Genomic DNA, 20,000 nt, shown 5'->3' on the forward strand with positions numbered 1-20,000 from the left:
TCTTCCTTTGGTTCTTGCAAATGATCCCTTCGAGTTCGAATACGCCCACGGGACAACGACGTTGTCTGTGAATCGAGAAGAAGTTTTCTAAAGGCACGAAGGAGAGTCCTTTGGATAGCGAACCATTTTATACGCTCGACTTACTTGACCGCGCGTGTTTCTAACGACTGCGTGCGTGTATCTGTATATGTGTATGTGTGTGTGTGTGGATGCGATAGACAAAGAGAGAGAGAGAGAGAGAGAGAGAGAGAGAGAGAGAGAGAGAGAGAGAGAGAGAAAGAGATACAGATAGACAGAGAACGAAAGCAAAGATAGTAGTACTCTGCTTGTAAAAACGTTAGGTGAGTGCAAGAAAAGAAAGAAAGAAAAAGGAAAAAAAAGAAAAAGAAAAAAAAAAACAGAAAAAGAAAAAGACAAAAGGAAACTCGAGTTTAAGTGCAGCAAATTCGTGCTCTAGCGTTAATTATCTAGCAGTTGAATCCTTTTCGATTACCTTCGGTATTTAACCTTTTAGAACGGTAAATTGATTTCGTTTCTTATTATTTTCAAGAGTTTAAACCTCTAAAGTATACTTTCTCTTTCTCTCTCTCTCTCTCTCTCTCTCTCTCTTTTTATCTCCTCCCTCCCTCCACTGTACCATCGGTGTATTTAACGATAGACAAATCTCGGATTTTTAATTAAAAACTCGAATACAGATGATCTTATGAGAAAAAGGAAAAACAAAAATAAAAAAAAAAAAAAAAAGAAAAAGAAAGCAAAGAAAAAAAAAAAAGAAGAAAAAAGGAGAGGAGTAATTGACTTCGGTCCTAAAAAATAAGAAGAAGAAGAATAAGAAGAAGAGGTGGAAGAAGAAGAAAAAACGAAAAGAAACGAAGATTTTTGCAAGGCTCGTTATTAAAGAAGATTTCTTCCTACCTTTATCCCCGTGGAAAATCGTAAGCTGATCCAAACGAGAAAAAGATTACAATTAGATCTTTCTTTCTTTCCTTCTTCCTTTTTTCTTTCCTTCTTTTTCTTTTTTTTTTTTTTCCTCCTTTTTTTTTCAAGCGTTTTCATGCTCGTCACAAGTTTTACGTCCGGTGAAACGCGCAAGTTGTACGATCTTATTACTTCTGAAGGATGAACAGGAGATCTCGTAGAAAAGGAAGGAAGGAAGGAAGAAAAGAAGGATGGAAGAAAGGAAGGAAGGAAGGAAGGAAGGAAGGAAGGAAGGAAGGAAGGAAGGAAGGGAAAGGAGAGGAATGGAATGGAATGGAATGGAATGGAATGGTTGGTTCCTCCTTGCTCGAAGTAGAAACGGGGATTTTCGAGCGGTCGGAAACGAATTTCTGCTTCGTCATCCAGCAAGAAGAAGACCAGCGGCAGCAGTTCGAGTGTTGCCGACTGTTGTTACGCAATTGCTTCTCTCGTGTCTATGTCTGAACGAACGATAATTATATTTCTTCGAGTGCGACACAAGCAAAAGAAGAGAGAAAAAAAAGACAAAAAAGAAAAATCAAGAAAGAAAGAAAGATAGATAGAAAGAAAGAAAGAAAGAAGGAAAGAAGGAAGAAAAAACAAGAGATAAATAGTTTAAGGCGATTATATCCAACGATCCGTGCTATTGGACACGGAATAAAATTACAACGTGTAATCATTCCCCTCCCTCATCTCACCCCAATCCATCAACCCGTTGAAATTACGATAATCAACAATGATCTCGATGATTTCTCGTCGATTACTTTTTTTTCTTTTTTTTTCTTTTTTCTTTTTTTTTTTTTAAATATCGTACGCATCGAACCTTTTTCCCTTTTTCATCCTGTTTTATCCCTGTAACGCTCCCTGCCCAACCCTACCTCCCTCCCCCCCGTCATATCACTACCTCCCTCCTATACTACGCTCCACCTCCTCCTCCTTCTCCTCCTCCTCCTCCTACTACTGTAACGCTCATTGCACGGATAGACCAAGTTGATCTCGTCCTCTGTAATTGGCATAGCAATCAAAAATAATTGAACTTTCAGAATCGTTTTGAACGAAAATTGAGAATCGAATGAGATAAATGAAAGAGAAAATAGAATGGATCATATAGCGGCAAGTATTGGTTGGACCCTCGGTCATTTGTTACCGAACGCGTGTAATCAAAAAAAGATAAACAAAGAAAGAAAACAAAAAAGGAAGAAAGGAAGAAAGAAAGAAAGAAAGAAGGAAGGAAAGAAAGAAAGAAAAATGACGACTGCCAACGAAACAATTCGATTCCCTTAACGTTATATTCCTTTTAACGTTTGAAAATTATTAAAGGCTGACACGATCGTGTAATGTAATCCACATAAATTCCATTAAAAACTTTTCTTATGGTTTATATTCCATTAGTGTCATACGTTTTCTATTACGCATGGAATAATCTCTGCGCGTTACTTGTACATTTTAACGCTGTCAAACGGAATCGTCCTATTCTTCTACTTCTTCTTCTTCTTTTTCTTTTTCTTTTTCTTTTTCATCTTTTATTCGAACTATCGACCAAAATCAGCTATAAAGCGACTTCCTCTCTTTTCTATTTTACGTTCATCCGTTTATACAGTAAATAAATTTCACGAAACACGACGATAGTTTAAAGCATCTCATCGAATACATTTAATGTTCGCCGTAAGTTGTCCTACCATTCCTTTTGACTATGGCGTACTCTCGGTTAGAACACATCAATACAAACATCACGATATTCGCATATCAATCGCTACGACTACTTATGGTAGTATATATATATAGTATATATATATACTACTTTAATATACTATATATATATATTACTTTCTTTCTTTTTTTTTGTTTTTTTTTTTTTAAATATGGACTTTTTTAAATATGGATCGGAAAGTAATGTCGTTTCTGCGCATGTCGGATATTTGATTGTGATTAAAAATAAAAACTTGTTAAAAATTTTATTCGTTTGAATTTAATTTAAGAAAGTGACATTACTTTCCGGTCCCCCTAATATATATATATATGCATGTATGTATGTATATATTATACTTTTGGAAATTAAAAAAATAAATAATTGCAAGCAAATCAAAAAGTATCAAGTTTTTCATCGATTTTAAAGTAATAATTTTTCTAAGATATTTTTAATTTATTTAACTTCGCACATTCCTTCAATTTTAATTGGTAATTAAAAAAATAAAAAGAAAAAGAAAAAAAAAAAAAGAATTCAAAATCTATAACGACGTACAAAATTTATTTTTACAATTTTAACATTAGTTTTACGAAAGTTTCGCGTATAAATTGATGACTATTCATAGAAATAGATATAAAGATTTATAATTATGAAATTACAGATCTGAAAAGGAATTAGATTTGATTATATATTCTTTTCGTTAAATCGATAATAATTAGGAGAAAAAAATTATAGTAATCTTTTTTTTTTTTCTTTTTTTTTTTTATAATAAAAATTTAATAAAATATAATATTAAATATAATAAAAATTAAATAATATTTTTAAATAATAAAATATAATATTATAATAATATTATAATTATATATAATATTATAATAATAAAATAATAATTAAGATAATATCAACAATATAACAAATATAATAAAAATTAAAGAATTATTAATTAATAATTAATTTTTGTATGTGATATACATATTCTATATAAATCTAGATGAGCATATAATTTACGTCTATCGTATATATCGATAAACTTGTTAGGGCGTATATATGACGCCTTTCGTATTCAAAGGGTTAATTCGTGAGACCGCACATACTATATTTCACTTTGCCAAAGTTATTATCGTAGGAATAAAAAGAGAAACGATTAATGTAATTCACATTTATATTATTAATATTATTAAAAGTTAATTCTGTACGATTTAGGGTAAATATGAAATGTCAATGAAAAACCATTACGTTAGATGCTTTAACACATACGAATGTATTTATAATTTCATCGATCCGAGATATAATAATTATTATCTTAAAGAGACATTTTCCTAATTGTGATATTAATACAATCATAAAGATATTTAATTAACTTACGGTTCAATCAATTTGAATATTTCCAATAACGAGATGGATCAACGATCCGATGTTTCCGCTTGAACGTTGAAATGAACGACTAACGCGAAAATGACCTTACACGATATTACCGAGAGTTCGTTTAAGTCGGAAATAATTTCGTGTTGTTTTGAAACAGAATAATAGGTAAACAATAGGTTAACAAAGTTATTCATAATCCAAAAAAATTTACGTTGTTGGTGACGTAGTCCGATGATACTTGACGAGTTAACGTTCTATTTATATCGTGTATTTACATTGTGTTTACATTTTTATTTAACTCTCAAAACGTTTCAATAAGAAGATTTTGTTATCTTTGTTTTTAGATTAAAAAGGCAAAAAGAAAAAAAAACAAAAAAAAAAAAAAAAAGAAAATATAAACAACGCGCTCGGTCGAACGTGTAATTCCTTCAAATGTTTACTCGACGTGCAAAAAAAAAAAAAAAAAAAGAAAAAAAAATGAAAGAAAATATATGTCAGCTTGCGTTTCTTCCTTATTTTCTCTCTCTCTCTCCCTTTCTTTTTGTTTTTTTATTTTTTATTTTTATTTCTTATTTTTATTGCTTCGTTGAAATACAATCGTGTATCTGAAGAAACGATTGACATTAAAAATGAAATATATATATATATATATATAGAGTAAATTATTTTTTGAATGAAATCTCATAGAAATTTTCAATTTCCCTCCTCCCTTCCCTTCCCCTATGGCCAAATAAAAATCAAATAATAATGATACATTAGAATTATCCTATGAGATATTGCCACTCTTTCGTCGAAATATTCCTCAGTCCATGGTACAACAATATAAAACTGGGAATGTTCAGTAACGGAATTTAGGGACCTTAAAACGTTCCGCACGCGGTCTCCGCGACGGGAAACGGCGCGCGTTTCAATGGCAAGGAGAAACGATGCGTGAAGTTTATACAAGCTCTGAGCTTTTATTAAAAAAGTTTGCTCTTTCGATAGTTCCCTTTTTCTGTCTATCTCTTTCTCTCTTTCTCACTCTCTCTCTCTCTCTCTCTTTCTCTAACTTTTTCTTTATGATACGCGACAACTAAATGAACGAGGACGAGGAATTGTGTTTAATTTTCAATTGGCAGATAAACGTGTATTACAACGTTGGCTAAACTATATTTTACTTAATTAAACTACTTCGCCAAATTAGCATGATAACCTTCATTGAATGCTTTATTACCGGGTGCATGAATCTTCTCGAAACCAAATTTTTCCATTATGGTTTTGCATCGATCGTACCAAGCATCCACATTATCATAACGGCCAATATCGAATTCAAAATTCTATGACAAACAATATTGATAAGATAAACGAGTAAAATTTCATTTCAGAGATTGTACATGCTTATGTGTATGTGCGTGCGTGCGTGCGTGCGTGTGTGTGTGTGTGTGTGTGTATATATGTCTGTATAAAAATAATCTATTATACGAAGACTCATCGACGATCGATAAAAAAATTATTAGAAAATTAAGAAAATTATATTAATTATAACAAACCTTTAATACAACGATACTCGTCGATATGCTAAAATCGGCGATGGTTAAATTTTCACCGGCAACGAAATCATTGGAATCTAAAAATGTATTCAATATCTCGCAAGATTTTTCCAAATTTCGAAAAATCTTCTCATCGATGGTATCCTTCATTCCCAAGTATATAGGAAACTAAAATGAAAGAATTCGATATAAATTGGATTATTCTAAGAACAAAACGAAAAAAAAAAAAAAACAAAAAGAAAAAATAAAGAAAAAAAGGTGAAAAGAAAACAAGAACATTGTAACGAAACTTACGTAACATTTGTCGATGTTCTCGTACAATGTGCCAATATCAAAATATAATCTTTGATCTACGATACCACGTTTTTTAGGATCCTTGGGATAAAGCGCATCGTCTTTGGCATATTTCTCAACGAGATATTGCATTATTACTCGACTAAAAAAAGAAAAGAAAAGAAAAGGAAAAAAAAAAAAAAAGAAAAAAAAAGTTTATCATATAATACGTCGATCATATTCCGAAGAATCATTTTTATTTTAAGAGATAAAACGCATACTTGCCTTTCCCATAAAACGACGTTATTGTCGTTTATAGTTGGTATAGTATGCTCTGGATTTATCTGAAAAGAATTTATTTCCGATGAATTTGAAGAGATTTATTTTTTTCTTCTTTTTCGTTTCTTTTTTTTTTCTTTTTTTTTTTTCTTTTGTTTTTTTTTCTTCTTCTTCATCTTTCTTTCCTTCTTTTACAAAAAGAAAATAAAAGAGAAAATTTATTATCGTACGAGAATGGAACCTTTAAAAATTCTGCCTTCATTTGTTCACCCTTGAGTGGGTTGATCGATATCAAGTTGAAGTGCACACCTATCGCTTTGCCGAGCAATAAAATCATTCGGCAAGGTGGACTCAGTGGAAAGTAATAAAAATCAATCGGCATCTTGCCGTTTCACCAGAAAAGAGATCCTTTTCTTCTTCTTCTTCTTCTTCTTCTTCTTTCTTTCTTTCTTTCTTTTTTGCTTTCTTTCTTTCTTTCTTTCTTTCTTTCTTTCTTTCTTCTTCGTTTCACGTTATTCTCGTCCTTTAACTTATACCGAAACGTTTTTCACTTTTTCCTCCGATTGGCTACCGCGCAAGAGCAAACGAGATTTTTATACTTCAGGTGTTAACTTAAGACAAACTTTTGAATCTGAAAAGGGTAAGAAATGGAAACCGCATACGAATTCCTGTCGCGTTTGTACCTTGTGATCCGAGTTTCAACTGAACGAGTTGTCGAGCTCAAGAAGACAATAGTCGATGGAATTTTATACAGGCACAGCAGTGCGAGAAGACTTTCTCTCTTCTATCCCAGAATGAACTCTTCAAAAGGTACCACTATTCTTTTTCAAAGATAAAAATCTATTCCTACCGATTTATCCCTATTTTCTCCACCTTTTCCCTCCCCACTATCAACTGAAAGAAAAGAAAAATAATTTAACTGATCAAAGGGGCCCACAAAGAAAAAAAAAAAAAAAAAAGAAAATATTATTGTTTCAAACAATAAACAAATTCATTGATTTGTTTATGCTAATGAACTAATTGTGATCTTCCTCAATGATGATTGTCCATTGCTCGTACACACCTCTACCTTGATTTCCTCTTACTCGTGTTCCTAACTCGATTGATCGATGATCGTATATCACTGATACTCGAAATACGAGGATGCCTCTCCAATTAATCGATTTATTATCGACTCGAAGGGACGCGTCAAAGTATCATCGAAACCACCTAATACCCGAGGAGGTTTAGTTCAATGGCGAGTGAGAGAGAGAGAGAGAGATAGATAGAGAGAACACACGTATGACACGATGTACAACGAACTAAGGAATGACCAAAAGTAATATGTCGCTTAGAGGTTTATAGAATACTTTCCTATAAGCGGGGTTACTATGACGATAATGGCAAACAACGAAACGAAGACCTTGATATTATTTCTTTTCTATCTTCGTCTTACTTATTCGACTATTATATATAACTCTAAATATTTTCATTCACTCGTACCTTTTCTTTTTTTTTTTTTTTTTTTTTTTTTTTTTAAATGAAATATATCCTCTCGTTCTTCTTCTTTTTTATTCCTTCTCTCTCTCTCTCTCTCTCTCTCTCTCTCTCTCTCCCTCTCTCTTTTTCTCTTCCTTTTTTTGTCTCTTTCTTTCTTTAGTTATATCAAGCAAACAGCTGACCTTTCATACAGGATTTGCTTTAGTCAAAGAAGAGGAGGAGAAGGAGGAGGATGGAGGGGGGTAGTGGAGAGGAGGAGGTCACGTTATGCTAATGATCTAAAAATTACATTTTGACCGTGTTCAAAGTCTCCAACGTGAGCTGATAGTACCTTCAAAGAAGAACTCAGTATATTTTTGTTATTTCGGAGAATATCGCATACATAATTTCGACGCAGCACTTTACGCGGTGGTAACGGCGAGACGCGCAAATTATTCAAATGGAAACCTTTTGCGGTAGTAGTCGAATGAAACGAAGACGTTAATTTCATGGGGCGTATTCGCACAATAATAAAGGCTCCGTCGAGGTACATTAATGTAACGGGAAATATAACCGAAGCCAACGATATTATTATTCTACTCGAATAACAATCGGTCAAAAAAATCGTATGAAAATTATATAAGAAAAAAAAGAAAAAAAAAGAAAGGGGAAAAAAAAAGAAAAAGAAAAGAGAAAGAAAGAAAAAAGAAAAAAGATGGAAAAGGACGATGTAGGATGAAATAGAAAAAAAAAAGAAGAAGAAGAAGAAGAAGAAGAAAAAGGAAATGGAAGAAATATATATATATATATATATATATATATATATACATATATATATATATACATATAAAGAAAAGTAAGCCGAGAATTTTCGAGACAACGCGAATAATAAACGCTCTTACAAGGGTGCTTTTAAAGAGTAGTGATATTCGAGTAGCTAGCTAGCTAGCTAGCTAGGTAGGGTAGCTAGCTAGGTAGGGTATCTAGCTAGGGTAGCTAGTCTAGCTCGTTCACTTTTATTTGCAGCTTTCCATTTATCTCAATAAATTTCTTTCGTTATTGTCGCCACCTGGGAGACCTGGACGCGATCTCATTTCCAGCAACAATTATATGTGAATTATTACGGCAATATAATTGTGATTCACAGCGAAGCACGTCACGGCAGCCGCTTTAAAATGACCCGGGGCTAAGCGCACGAGAGACTAGGATCGTCGACGAAAAATTTTCATGAAGCCGTTTTAGCCGTTTCGAGTTCTTTTCTTTTTTTTTTTTTATTATTATTATTACTATTACTATTATTATTATTATTATTATTATTATTTTCCCTACACTCTCCCATCTCACTCCGCCTTTCTCGCCGCGCTCGGCCCAGCTCTCAACTCCCCACTCAACTCTCCCTTCCTTTTGTATTTTATTTCATTTTATTATATTTAATCGATGTTAAAAATGAATATGTTATTATTACCGCGCGACTATAATATGAGTATCGCGAAGGAGTATTAAAATAGTTCTAAAATTGTACATTTCATCGGTTGACGTAATGATAATACACTATCGCTAAATATCAAACGCGATTGTTGTGAGTCGCGCGCGGGGAATATTTTTGTTAACAGAAGGAAAGAAAAAAAAAAAGGAAAGAAAATTAAAAGGAAAAAAAAAAAAGAAAAGAGAGAAAAGTTAAAGAGTAAAAAGAAAAAGAAAAAAGGGAAGAGAAAATGGAGAAAAAGAAATGTTGCCCTAACGAAGAACCACTTTGAAAAATTAGTCTGTACCGGTAAAAAAAAAAAAAAAAAAAAAAAGAAAAAAAAAACAAGGAAACGTATGATTGAGTTTAATTCGATTATTTAGCAAATGCACGCCTGGGATTCCACGAACGAGAGCTTCAACTCGAAAAGTTTTAAACTAAGCGGCTAATAGCGGTCGTTTATCAACCGACGTTAATTGGAATGCACCGTTAAGCGAGCATGACGGTTGTCTGTCCCTGGTGTGCAAACGCTTTTCGTCGCGAACAGCGCCACAAAGCGAGAAAACGCGATTTGCATTCTCGCGATCGAGATCAAGGGTAGCAAGAAACCGAGGATAACTCTTTCTCATCCGTCGTGAACATAAATCTAACGAAGAAAAGTAAGAGAAACACAGTTCGATACTTTTTCTTCGACAAAGAAATTCTTTCATTTTTCTTTATTTCAGTTGTTCTTCTAGTTTCTTTTTCTATTCCTATCCCTTTTTTTCTTTTTTAATCTTCTTTCTTTTTTTTTTCCTTCGCTTTTTTTCATCCTTTTTTTTCCTTTTTCCTTTTTTCTTTTTTTTTTTTTTCTTTTTTTGTTTGAATCTCCAACCACCCAACCACCCAACCACCCAACCACACACCCCCCTTACCTGGAACGTTACTTCACGTCGGCAATTCAGATCTCGACAGAATTCCGACGGTGATTTATGTCTTCGAGATCACGATGGGATCTTTCACGTGAAACGTATAAAACGGGAGGACGAAGAAATTACGATTGAAAATTTATAACTCAAACGCGTATAGATCCTCGTGAAGCGAAGAAAGGAAAATAAAAGAGATGAGATGAGAAGAGAAGAGAAGGGAAAAGAAGAAAAAGGGAAGGGATGAGACGAGAGAAGAATAAAAAGGGAGAATGGGAGGGTGAAAAAGAGAAATAGGAAAAATAGGAAAAATAAGAAAAATAGAAAATATCAATGTTTCTTTACCAACGATGGATAAAACAGAACGACGACATTGGTTGGTCATCGATCGGTGTCAGGTGCTTCCCTTTCGTTTGGGAAAATATCGTAGCAAGCGCCGGGCGTGTCTCCCTAGTACGACACTATCGATTAGTCCAACCGGATCCAGTAGGATGGAAACTGAAAGAGACGAACGGTTCTTTTGAAATCGTCAAATAAATCACATTAACGTTGTTTCGCGGAAAAGAATCGACCTATCGGATAAGCGTAACTTTAAAAGAAAGATGGTTTATACAGTTCGTTGAAATTTTCAATCGAACATTTGTAACTAAGGAAATATAATAAACCAACCCTCCCTCCCCCCCCCCTCCAACCCCCATTGAAATTGTACATTTCATCGTCATATGAAATACATTGAATCAAGATGAATACGTTTGTTGAACCGACATCTAATTCTTTGTCACGTTCAATCAATCGATTAAGTTCATTGACTGATAAAAATCTTTAGTTATAATAATTATTGATCGGCATTGATGTATCGATCGGTCGAAGATTCTAAATTATTTCAAACGAATAGTTCAATCATTACTATACCGTATATCGATGTTCGATACTATATAGATATGCGTTTATAAAATGTCTATGTATGCATGCATGTATGTGTCTATGTATCGAAGCTATAAATATATATTTCCCGATTTCCGCGATTTCATTGACACGAAGAAGTCATTCGTGTGTTATGATCGGCCACTGTGGATTTGCGAAGTTGTATTTCGTATTTTTCTTTCCTTTTTCTTTTTTCTTTTTCTTTTTTTTTCTTTTTTTTTTCTCTTTTTAATGCAGTAACGACGACGAGGAGAAAATAATGACACACATACGAAAAAAGAAAAAAAAGAGGGGAAAGAAAGGGTGTATAAAAAAAAAATAAAGCCAGCTTCGAATCTAAATTTACTATGTATTATTAGTAAATTAAATTTAATTTTGAAACAACGCTGTCCGCATAAGAAATCGATATATATATATATATATATATATATATATATATATATATATATATATATATATATATATATGGTAGGTGCACAAATGTTTCTCGATATGCGAGTTCATTCGCGCATGCTGTGTGCTCAAAATCTCTTCCGTATTCAAGCTTACCCAGAAATTCGTATTCCATGCTTACATACGTGTGGGATACAATATTTACCTGCGGACGGCTTCTCGCAATATTTACTTAATCAAACCAAATTCTTTTCCTACCCGTTCTACTACGATGAACTAAAGGCAAATGGCGATTGGTCGGTCTAGGTTTATATCGTATTTGCTTAAATTAGTAGAGTTAAGGAAAGGAATAGTTAATTAATACAGAAGAAACTGTCTCCTGTGATATTTAATAATTAAAATTTCACGAGGTATTTCCTTCACGTTACCCCTGCCCCACACCCCTGCCCCACACTCCTGCCCCACACTCCTGCCCCACACTCCTGCCCCACCTACTCTTCACCCTTTGTTCTCCCCTCCGTCCTTGGCTATCATCCAATTAAAAATCAAACACGATCGTCTTTGATAAAATATATGTATGTCGAAGATGTCTCGTAAATAATCAAAAATTCATTCGTCGTAAGCATATATTTTTGATTCGTCAAAAAATTGTTAAAATATTTCAATAGATAGACGCGTCGATAATTCGTCTAAAATTTCATCCGTCTAAGGACGTAAAAGGAAATTGAGACGTGGAATTAATGAAATATGGAGATTTCCGCTTAATATTTCTATCGAGACGATAAGGAAATATAAAAAAGAAAATGGAAAGACAGTAACGGATTTCTTTTCTCAATTGAACGCTTGGAAAATTATTGGCATCTACGTCGCGATTATGGAAAGCGTGAACTAGACTGGTATAAGTAAAATGTTGGAGTGAGATAGAGGGGGAGGAGAGGTTGGAGGGAGAATGACAGAGAGAGATAGAGAGAGAGAGAGAAAGAGAGAGAAAGAGAGAGACGGATTCATATGCCTTTCTCTTTTTCTTTATTCGCATCGTATTTGGAACGACGAGAGGACGCTTTTTGAGTTTGAAAAAGAGTTGGGGGAGAAGAAGGTATGGTCAATGAAGTCAAAGATGTCACGGTAACAGTGGCAAAGGAGGCGTTAGAATATTTTCTTTTCTAGGAAAGCGTAAAAGAAAGAGAGCAAGAGAAAAGGAGAGGGCAAAACGAAAGAGAAGAGAGAGAGATAGATAGAGAGAGAGAGAGAGAGAGAGAGAGAGAGAGAGAGAGAGAGAGAAGAGAAGATCAAAGCTTCCGTCGTCGTCGTCGTAGTCGTCGTAGTCGTCGATGGTGAGAAAGAAGAAGAAAAAGAAGAAGAAAAAGAAAGAGAAGGGATGGGGGAGGAAAAGAAGGAGAAAGAGTAGTAGTAGTAGGAGGAGGAGGAGGTGGAGGAGGAGTGGGAGAAAGGAGAAAACGCTCGTAGATCTACGGAATGGAATCGAGAGAAAGACTCGGGACGAGCTGATCTCTCGTCTCTTCTATACATCTCCAACGTGCAACTCCCAATTCCACCCTCTTCTTCACTTCCTCTCTCTCTCTCTCTCTCTCTCTCTCTTTCTCTGTATGTGTGTGTTATTCTCACTCCCTTTCCTTCCTACTAACCCCTTCTAGAAGCTCACGTTGTCACTGGAGAAGTAGCAAAGACGTTACGAGTTCCAACGAGTTCCCGAGCAAGTTAGAAACATCTTCGAGGTACGCGTTAGTCTCCGTCAGCTTTCGCGAGTTGCCACCGTGGGGATTGCTTGTAACGAAGCATGCTCGTTATACCTCCTAGCGCACACACCTCCTTCTACACTAGCAAAACCTCCCCCCCCGCCTGGCCCCGCCCCGCCCCGCCCCGCTCTCTCTCGCTTACTCCTTCTTCTCTTCCTCTTTCTTCTTTCCCCATCCCTTGTTTCGAACGGCATGTAAGCGACGAAGGTGAAGGAAACGAGCTTTGAGGGGTAACAACGTTTTGTCGTAACTTAGTACTCGCTTGAATCAGCGCGATAAACGTCGAATCGAGTACTTCTATCCTCTTCCTAACAGCCATTTTACTTCTCCTAACGCATATGGAATGAGAATGTTGTGTTACATACCTACATACAATGTAACTTAGTCACCCTTTACCTTACCTTACTTATCCCATTTCTCGATCGTTCTAGTTCGACTGGAATCGAGAGAACTTAGGAAACCTTTTGAAAGTTATTCCACGCTGTTCCCAAGTATATACATATATATATATATATATATATATATATATATATATTCCTATCGTTATAAGAACTATTTGTATGAGGGAATCCTAGAAAAAGATAGTCAAAGACTGAAACTTACTGAATTATAACGAAATTTCTCTCTCTCTCTCTTTTTCTCTCTGACTCCTGCAGAAATCAAACAAAACTTTCTACAAAGTCTTAGCTTACTCCAAGTGTTCCGATAATTCTCAACGAGATACCTTGAATTTACTTGGCTGTTCAATATCCGTTTGCTCGGCCACTTGATTATTTTCGACGAGATTTCTTCTCAGGAAAAAAAAAAGAGAGAGAGAGAGAGAAGAGAAGAGAGAAAATAAGAAAACAAAAGATTTCTAAACTATTTAAAGAATTTTAAAGAGACGATAACGAATGAGTATTGACATACGTTGAAAATATTAACCCAATGAATTGCCTTCAAGTGGAATAATAATAACTGAAGTGATTTAAAGTGAATTGAAGACATTGGTTCCTTCTATCTGGAGGATAACCATACACAGCTGCAAATTACTGATCGCTACTAAATCATCGAGTTCATACCTAATACCTGCATTCACTTCTAAGCACCGAGGGAACAACGTGTCCTGAGAATCAGATGGGTTTGGATATATACATATATATATATATACATATATATATATATATATATATATATATATATTTATGTACATGTATTCTAAAGATCTATTTATATACATTAATATATACATACATACATGTATATATATATGTATATGTATGTGTATGTATATGTGTATATATATATATATAAATATATACAGATATTAATTTTGACTAACGGTCTGCTAACGTTTCCATTTTCTCGTCGTGCAGGAACGAACGCACATCGGCGATTCACGTTAACGGAAGAGCCATGTAGAAGCGAAACGGTCTGGCTAGAGTGTTACAGCTGGAGAAGGAGGGTGAGGAGAAAGGGTATGCTCGAAAATGCGGCCGCGAGATACGGACAATTTTGTGCAGGCTTGTCTGTAACGGTGGGTATGACGCGCGATGAACCAAAAGCACACTCGTAGTGTACGCGTTTTGGCCTTTAGGTCAACCATGCGGCAGATCGAGGGAAAGAGAGAGAGAGAGAGAGAGAGAGAGAGAGAGAGAGAGAGAGAAAGGAATTAGTAACAGAATAGGTAAATGTATAATACAAATGATTCTCTCTCTCTCTCTCTCTCTCTCTCCCTCTCTCTCTATCTATAAATATATATATATATATATTTCTCTCTGTCTCTTTCTCTAACTTGCCAAACGCAGTTTCGTATAAACGTATCAAATACAGATCCTACACTTTGATAAGGGAAAAGGATCTAAGCGAACAAAGGATAATCATCAAAGAGCATTAGGAGATTGCTTAAGGGCCTGTTCGATGCTTAACAGTAAAGGAATTGCATTTAGCATAGAAACTTTTGACAGATTCACTTGATATTATCCACAGTCTTATTGACGAAAAGAGATCAGGGTAAGTTTCTACTTAGAGTGCATGTTCGATTAATTAAGTTAGGACTATGCCTCATAATGCGATACGTATGGCCGATTAACGACAGTAGGCTACTTACAAGCATCAGGAAAGTAGGTGGGTATATCTCGATGAGCGTGCACGGTATGCGTGAAACATTGCGTTGTAAAGGGTGCATAAGTAATTCGCCTATGTGGAAATAATGCGAAACGTTATCGCATCGGATCTTCGCTATTCCACGTTGTTACAATGGCTTCATTCCTTTTACGAGGCCATTATCGATCGACTATTTTTTCAAATTTAAATGATAATACACACACACACACATATGTATATATATATATATATATATATATATATATATATATCAGATAAAACTGCCTTAGTTTATTGTCCTAATGAAACTTCCCCTTTGTCCTTTTTTTTTTCTCTTTCTTTTTATTTCCCCGTCAGATATATTTTTTTCAGTCGATAATAATTTATTATTTTATTACACTCTCATTTTTTCAACGATTCGATTCTATTAATCATAGTATCGGAAATATTGATGAAAAAAAAAAAAAAAAAAAAAAAAAAAAGAAAAAAAAAAGAAAAAAAAAGAAAAAAAAAATATATATATATATATATATTCAACGAACTAACTCCTCGACGATTGAATAATTTTCTATTTCGCTGGTAGTAACACGCGACGAGGTGCGAACGTAACCGATTTGCATACTACATCGTGAATTGCATAAAACATATAGTAAATCCGTGAGACTTTCCGCTTTATAGCCAGTAGACAGAATTATTATGGCGTTAAACCTTCTCTTCTTCTTTCTTTCCCTCACTGTTTTCTTTTTACCTTTCTCTCTATCTATCTATCTATCTATCTCTCTCTCTCTCTTTCTCTCTCTCTCTCTCTCTCTCTCTCTCTCTCTTTCTTTTCTCTTTCTTTTTCTAGACTACCATCTTTCGTCCTTTTTGTCTAGTGGTAGTAGCGCTAACGCTCAGAGACAACGACTAAAAAGTTTTCTCCACGTTGGTATCAGCACGCTTTTACTCTTCTCTTCTCTGTCTTATCCTTGGTAACTCTCATATATCTGTCGCTGCTTTATTTTCTTATCCGCGTAGAAAGAAAGAGAGAGAGAGAGAGAGAGAGAGAGAGAGAAAGTGAAAGAAAGAAAGAAAGAAAGAAAGAAAGAAAGAGAGAATTATAATCGTAGAGAAATCAAGCTAGGAATTTTTCCTCATAATTCATATGGAAGAATGCGAGGAGCAAACGATCCAAAGCTGTAATGCAATGAAGAAAGAAGGAGAGAGAGAGAGGAGAAGAAGATTCAGTAGGTAGGTGTTACATATAAATACATACGTACTACATACATATATACATACATACATATATACATACATACATATATACATATGCGTGGGGTTTCTTTGACCCTTTGTCGTGTATAAGTCTGGTATGTAGTAGAAACAACGTGTAATATGATTTTGATGCTTTAGAAACGCTTGAAGCAATTACGAGAAGAAGAAGAAGAAGAAGAAGAAGGAGTAGATGGAGGAAAAGGACGACTAAAAGGGAACGTTAAAATTCGTTCGTCCCACAGGATCATCGCTGGAATACGTTACGGTGAAGTGATGTTAAAATCTCATGGTTTTATTGCAAATTAAGTGGGGACACGGGTAATAGAATTTTGGGTTAATTTCACGTGCAGAGAAAGAGAAAGAAGGGAAGAGAGAAAGAGAGAGAGAGAGAGAGAGAGAGAGAGAGAGAGAGAGAGAAGGCATGTGTATCTCACACTTCCACTACCACTTCTTGAAACATCCGGCCGCGTTAATATGAATTTTACCTTGAAAAGGTGCTGGATTCTCATGGAAAACTATTGTGAGCGTCTCGCCAACCCCTCTGGCGGCCGGAATTATGACGGAAGCGGATAACGGGATTTCAGAGAAATTTAAGATTTAAGCTGTGTTCCTCCTCCTTCGAGAGTATCCGCGTATAAGATTATGATATAAACTTCCGGCTAAAACGTGGGACGATTCTATCTGTACTATTTCTCTCTCTCTCTCTCTTTCTCTCTCTCTCTCTCTCTCTCTCTCTCTCTCTCTCTGTCTCTCTCATACTCATTGTGTTTCGCTACGTGCGGGTTTTACGATGAAATCGGATAAAGAACGGCTTCGCTCGACTTGTAAAGAATTTTGTTAAGGCTCGTGGCCCCCCATAACCGCCTCAAACTTATTTTCAGAGCTAGCTAGCTACCTCTCTCTCTCTCTCTCTCTCTCTCTCTCTCTCTCTTCTTCTTCTTCTTTTTCTTCTTCTTCTTCTACTTCTTCCTTTTTATCTTCCTACTCTCTATCGCATTACCTACATACGTTCGTACATGACTTCTCGCACGCGGAATACCGCCATCTGCTTCGAAGATTCAGCCGTTTCTCTATTTTATAGATCGGCATCAGAAACGTCGACGTGTTTCTCGTGACCGTGTAAAGCCACCCTTATTTTCTCTCTCTCTCTCTCTCTCTCTCTCTCTCTTTTTTCTCCCTTGTCTATAGAACACAGTGCTTTCGCATTTCTACGACAACCGAGAGTATATATACCTTTTGACAGGAGTTAGAAGAGCTATTCTTACAAACTCTTGTTTCCTGCAACAATGATAGCCAGTGGTAGTAAGTTCGAACAATTCTTGAGTAATTCAATATCGACGTCCGTCTACTAGTTTACGATCACCGATGTCGTCCCATTAAGCTGAACTTCTCTTTCTCTCTCTCTCTCTCTCTCTCTCTCTCTCTTTTTCTCTCTCTCTTTCTCTCTCTCTTTCTCTCATCCCATTTCCACCCTCTCGTCCACGCGTTATTCGTATCTCTTTCTTTAGTCGATTCGATCGATTCGATCGATTCGATCTCGATACCGATTAGATTTGTCGTGTCGAGAGAAATTTTTTATTACGTAGATATTTATTTTCGAAATCGATCGTTCGAGATCGTTTATTCTCGATTTTCCGAGACTAAACTACTGAAATTTCATAGACCATGGACTCTCTCTCTCTCTCTCTCTCTCTCTCTCTCTCTCTCTCTCTCTTTCAAACGGGCATCGGTCCTTTCTTCCCCGAAGCCTCGACTACGTAAACAGAAGGTAAGCTCGTCTTCCTTCATTGAATACAAGTTGTACACAACCGAAAGCTGTGACAACATCAGAAACAACATCAAAGACGGAACAAACAACGGAGCTCCCATCCTTCTCCAATCCACATCCGTCGTTGATTCGAACCTTAAACGTATTTCTAAATAGGTTTCCCTCATCCCTTCTTCTTCTTCTTCTTCTTCTTCTTCTTCTTCTCCTTCTTGTTAAGTGCCAAAATTACTACTTCAACTTACATTTCTATCAAATGATCGAAACGTTTTATGTTCCATAAATAATTTCAAACTATTTCTTATTCTTTTTTATTTGCTACATTTCTTTTTTTTTAGTTTTACTTTCTCTCTCTCTCTCTCTCTCTCTCTCTCTCTCTCTCTCTATTTTCGTTTCCGGATCAAAGGGAATGACATTAATAGAAATTCTATGACGGTGTGCGCCTTTTCGTATTGCATTCGAGTTATCGTAAAAGTTAAAAACAGCTAAAGTCGGTCTTCATGGTTGGTAAAATCGATGCAGCCCGTTAAGGATTGATGGACCGACCCTTCCGTAGCTTTCCAAAGCTACGAGCTAAAGTTTCGTTGACCTTTTAAGCAAAATGGCTTAAAGCTTTGAACGAAACGACGTGCTGATGGTAAAGGGTTTGCTTTAACGTTACCCGAACGATTATCAATCGCAGCTTGCCAAGCGAGCACCAACTGAGAATACATGGGAGGTACGGGACGATTAGCGGTATTATCCTCTCGGTTGTACCTACTTACTCCTTATCTCCATCGTCCGTACCGATGCCCATCCCATCTTCCTCGATTATCGTTCGTTGAAGAACGCTGAAGAGCGTATCGTCTAACAAGAAACCGAGCATCGCTTTGCTATCACACGTTTTCGTTTATCACGCGTCTTCTCCACACCTCCCACCCTCCCACTCCTCACAAATTTTCTCTTCAAATTCTCCAAAGACATTTAAACGCGATATGAACACTTACTAAACGGACTTTGGCTAAGCTCGCCTGATTAATGATATAGTAATTAGTAAATGAACTTCTCCGATAAAAGAAAAAAAAACACAATTTTTTTCACGTACCCTTTTCCATGAGAGAGAGAGAGAGAGAGAGAGAGAAAGAGAGATACAAATTTATACTCCTTCGTATCACGTAAATTCATATTATAAATAGATTTTAATTTCACGAAAGACGATAAAGAAAATTTTAATTCTAAAATGAACTTATTATCTCTGATTAATGATAATTTAATAATACTAAAGGAATTTCTATTCTCTCGAAAGGAGAAACACTTATTCTTCCTATCGAATGTAGGCATGTAAGCACAAATGTTATGTATGAGATACAAATGTATGCATTGTTTGGAATCGTTGCAAATTGATTTTATTTTCCAGACTACTACGATTAGTAATAAAAAATAACGAGGAGAGCTTTATGTTAAGGCGACGAATGCAATTAACTCCGTGAAAACGTCGAAACACGCGAGAGTACACCCCCTTCGTACGTCGACATTAATTTTCTTTCATTTCCTGCTTCGACCGCAGCACGATCTCTTGTGGTGACGGTAACTCTCTCCCTCTCTATCTCTCTCCCTCCCTCACTCTCTCTCTCTCTCTATCTCTCTCTCTATCTCTCTCTCTTTCTACCCCTCTTTTCTCCCACTTATTCTCTCTCTCTATCCCTCTTTTTCTCCCACTCATTCTTACTCTCTCTCTCTCTCTTCCTCTCTCTCTCTCTCTGTCTCTCCCTCTCTCTCTCTCTTTCTCTTAGCATCGCTTGTGTATGTTTAATATAACTTTGCACGCATAGACTCTTGTACGTACACGCAGCCTAGTAGGTAGATAGATAGGTACATGCCGCGAGAACGTTAATGTTTTACCATGCAGTTAGATTCAACGATGA

The 20,000-nt window shown here is 35.7% G+C and overlaps 1 protein-coding gene across 5 annotated transcripts in view; it reads right to left on the reverse strand.

The window, feature by feature from the left end:
* LOC124429198 (glutathione S-transferase D1-like) overlaps nucleotides 1–20,000 on the reverse strand; it is a 49,613-nt gene that overhangs the window by 4,066 nt on the left and 25,547 nt on the right. The window contains exons 2-8 of one of the 5 annotated variants that reach the window (XM_046974150.1): nucleotides 10,264–10,416; nucleotides 6,774–6,984; nucleotides 6,332–6,721; nucleotides 6,097–6,155; nucleotides 5,833–5,974; nucleotides 5,539–5,706; nucleotides 3,653–5,325 (exon numbers count right to left, since the gene is read on the reverse strand). In XM_046974150.1, coding sequence (XP_046830106.1) covers nucleotides 5,176–5,325; nucleotides 5,539–5,706; nucleotides 5,833–5,974; nucleotides 6,097–6,155; nucleotides 6,332–6,472 — 660 coding nt within the window. In that variant the 5' untranslated portion in view covers nucleotides 6,473–6,721; nucleotides 6,774–6,984; nucleotides 10,264–10,416 and the 3' untranslated portion in view covers nucleotides 3,653–5,175. Of the gene's footprint in view, nucleotides 66–3,652; nucleotides 5,326–5,538; nucleotides 5,707–5,832; nucleotides 5,975–6,096; nucleotides 6,156–6,331; nucleotides 6,985–10,263; nucleotides 10,417–20,000 lie in introns of those variants that run through there. The other 4 variants (XM_046974152.1, XM_046974155.1, XM_046974151.1 and 1 more) reach the window with 4 other exon arrangements.

This window comes from Vespa crabro, chromosome 14 (genome assembly GCF_910589235.1).
Source record: "Vespa crabro chromosome 14, iyVesCrab1.2, whole genome shotgun sequence".
NCBI lineage: Eukaryota > Metazoa > Arthropoda > Insecta > Hymenoptera > Vespidae > Vespa > Vespa crabro.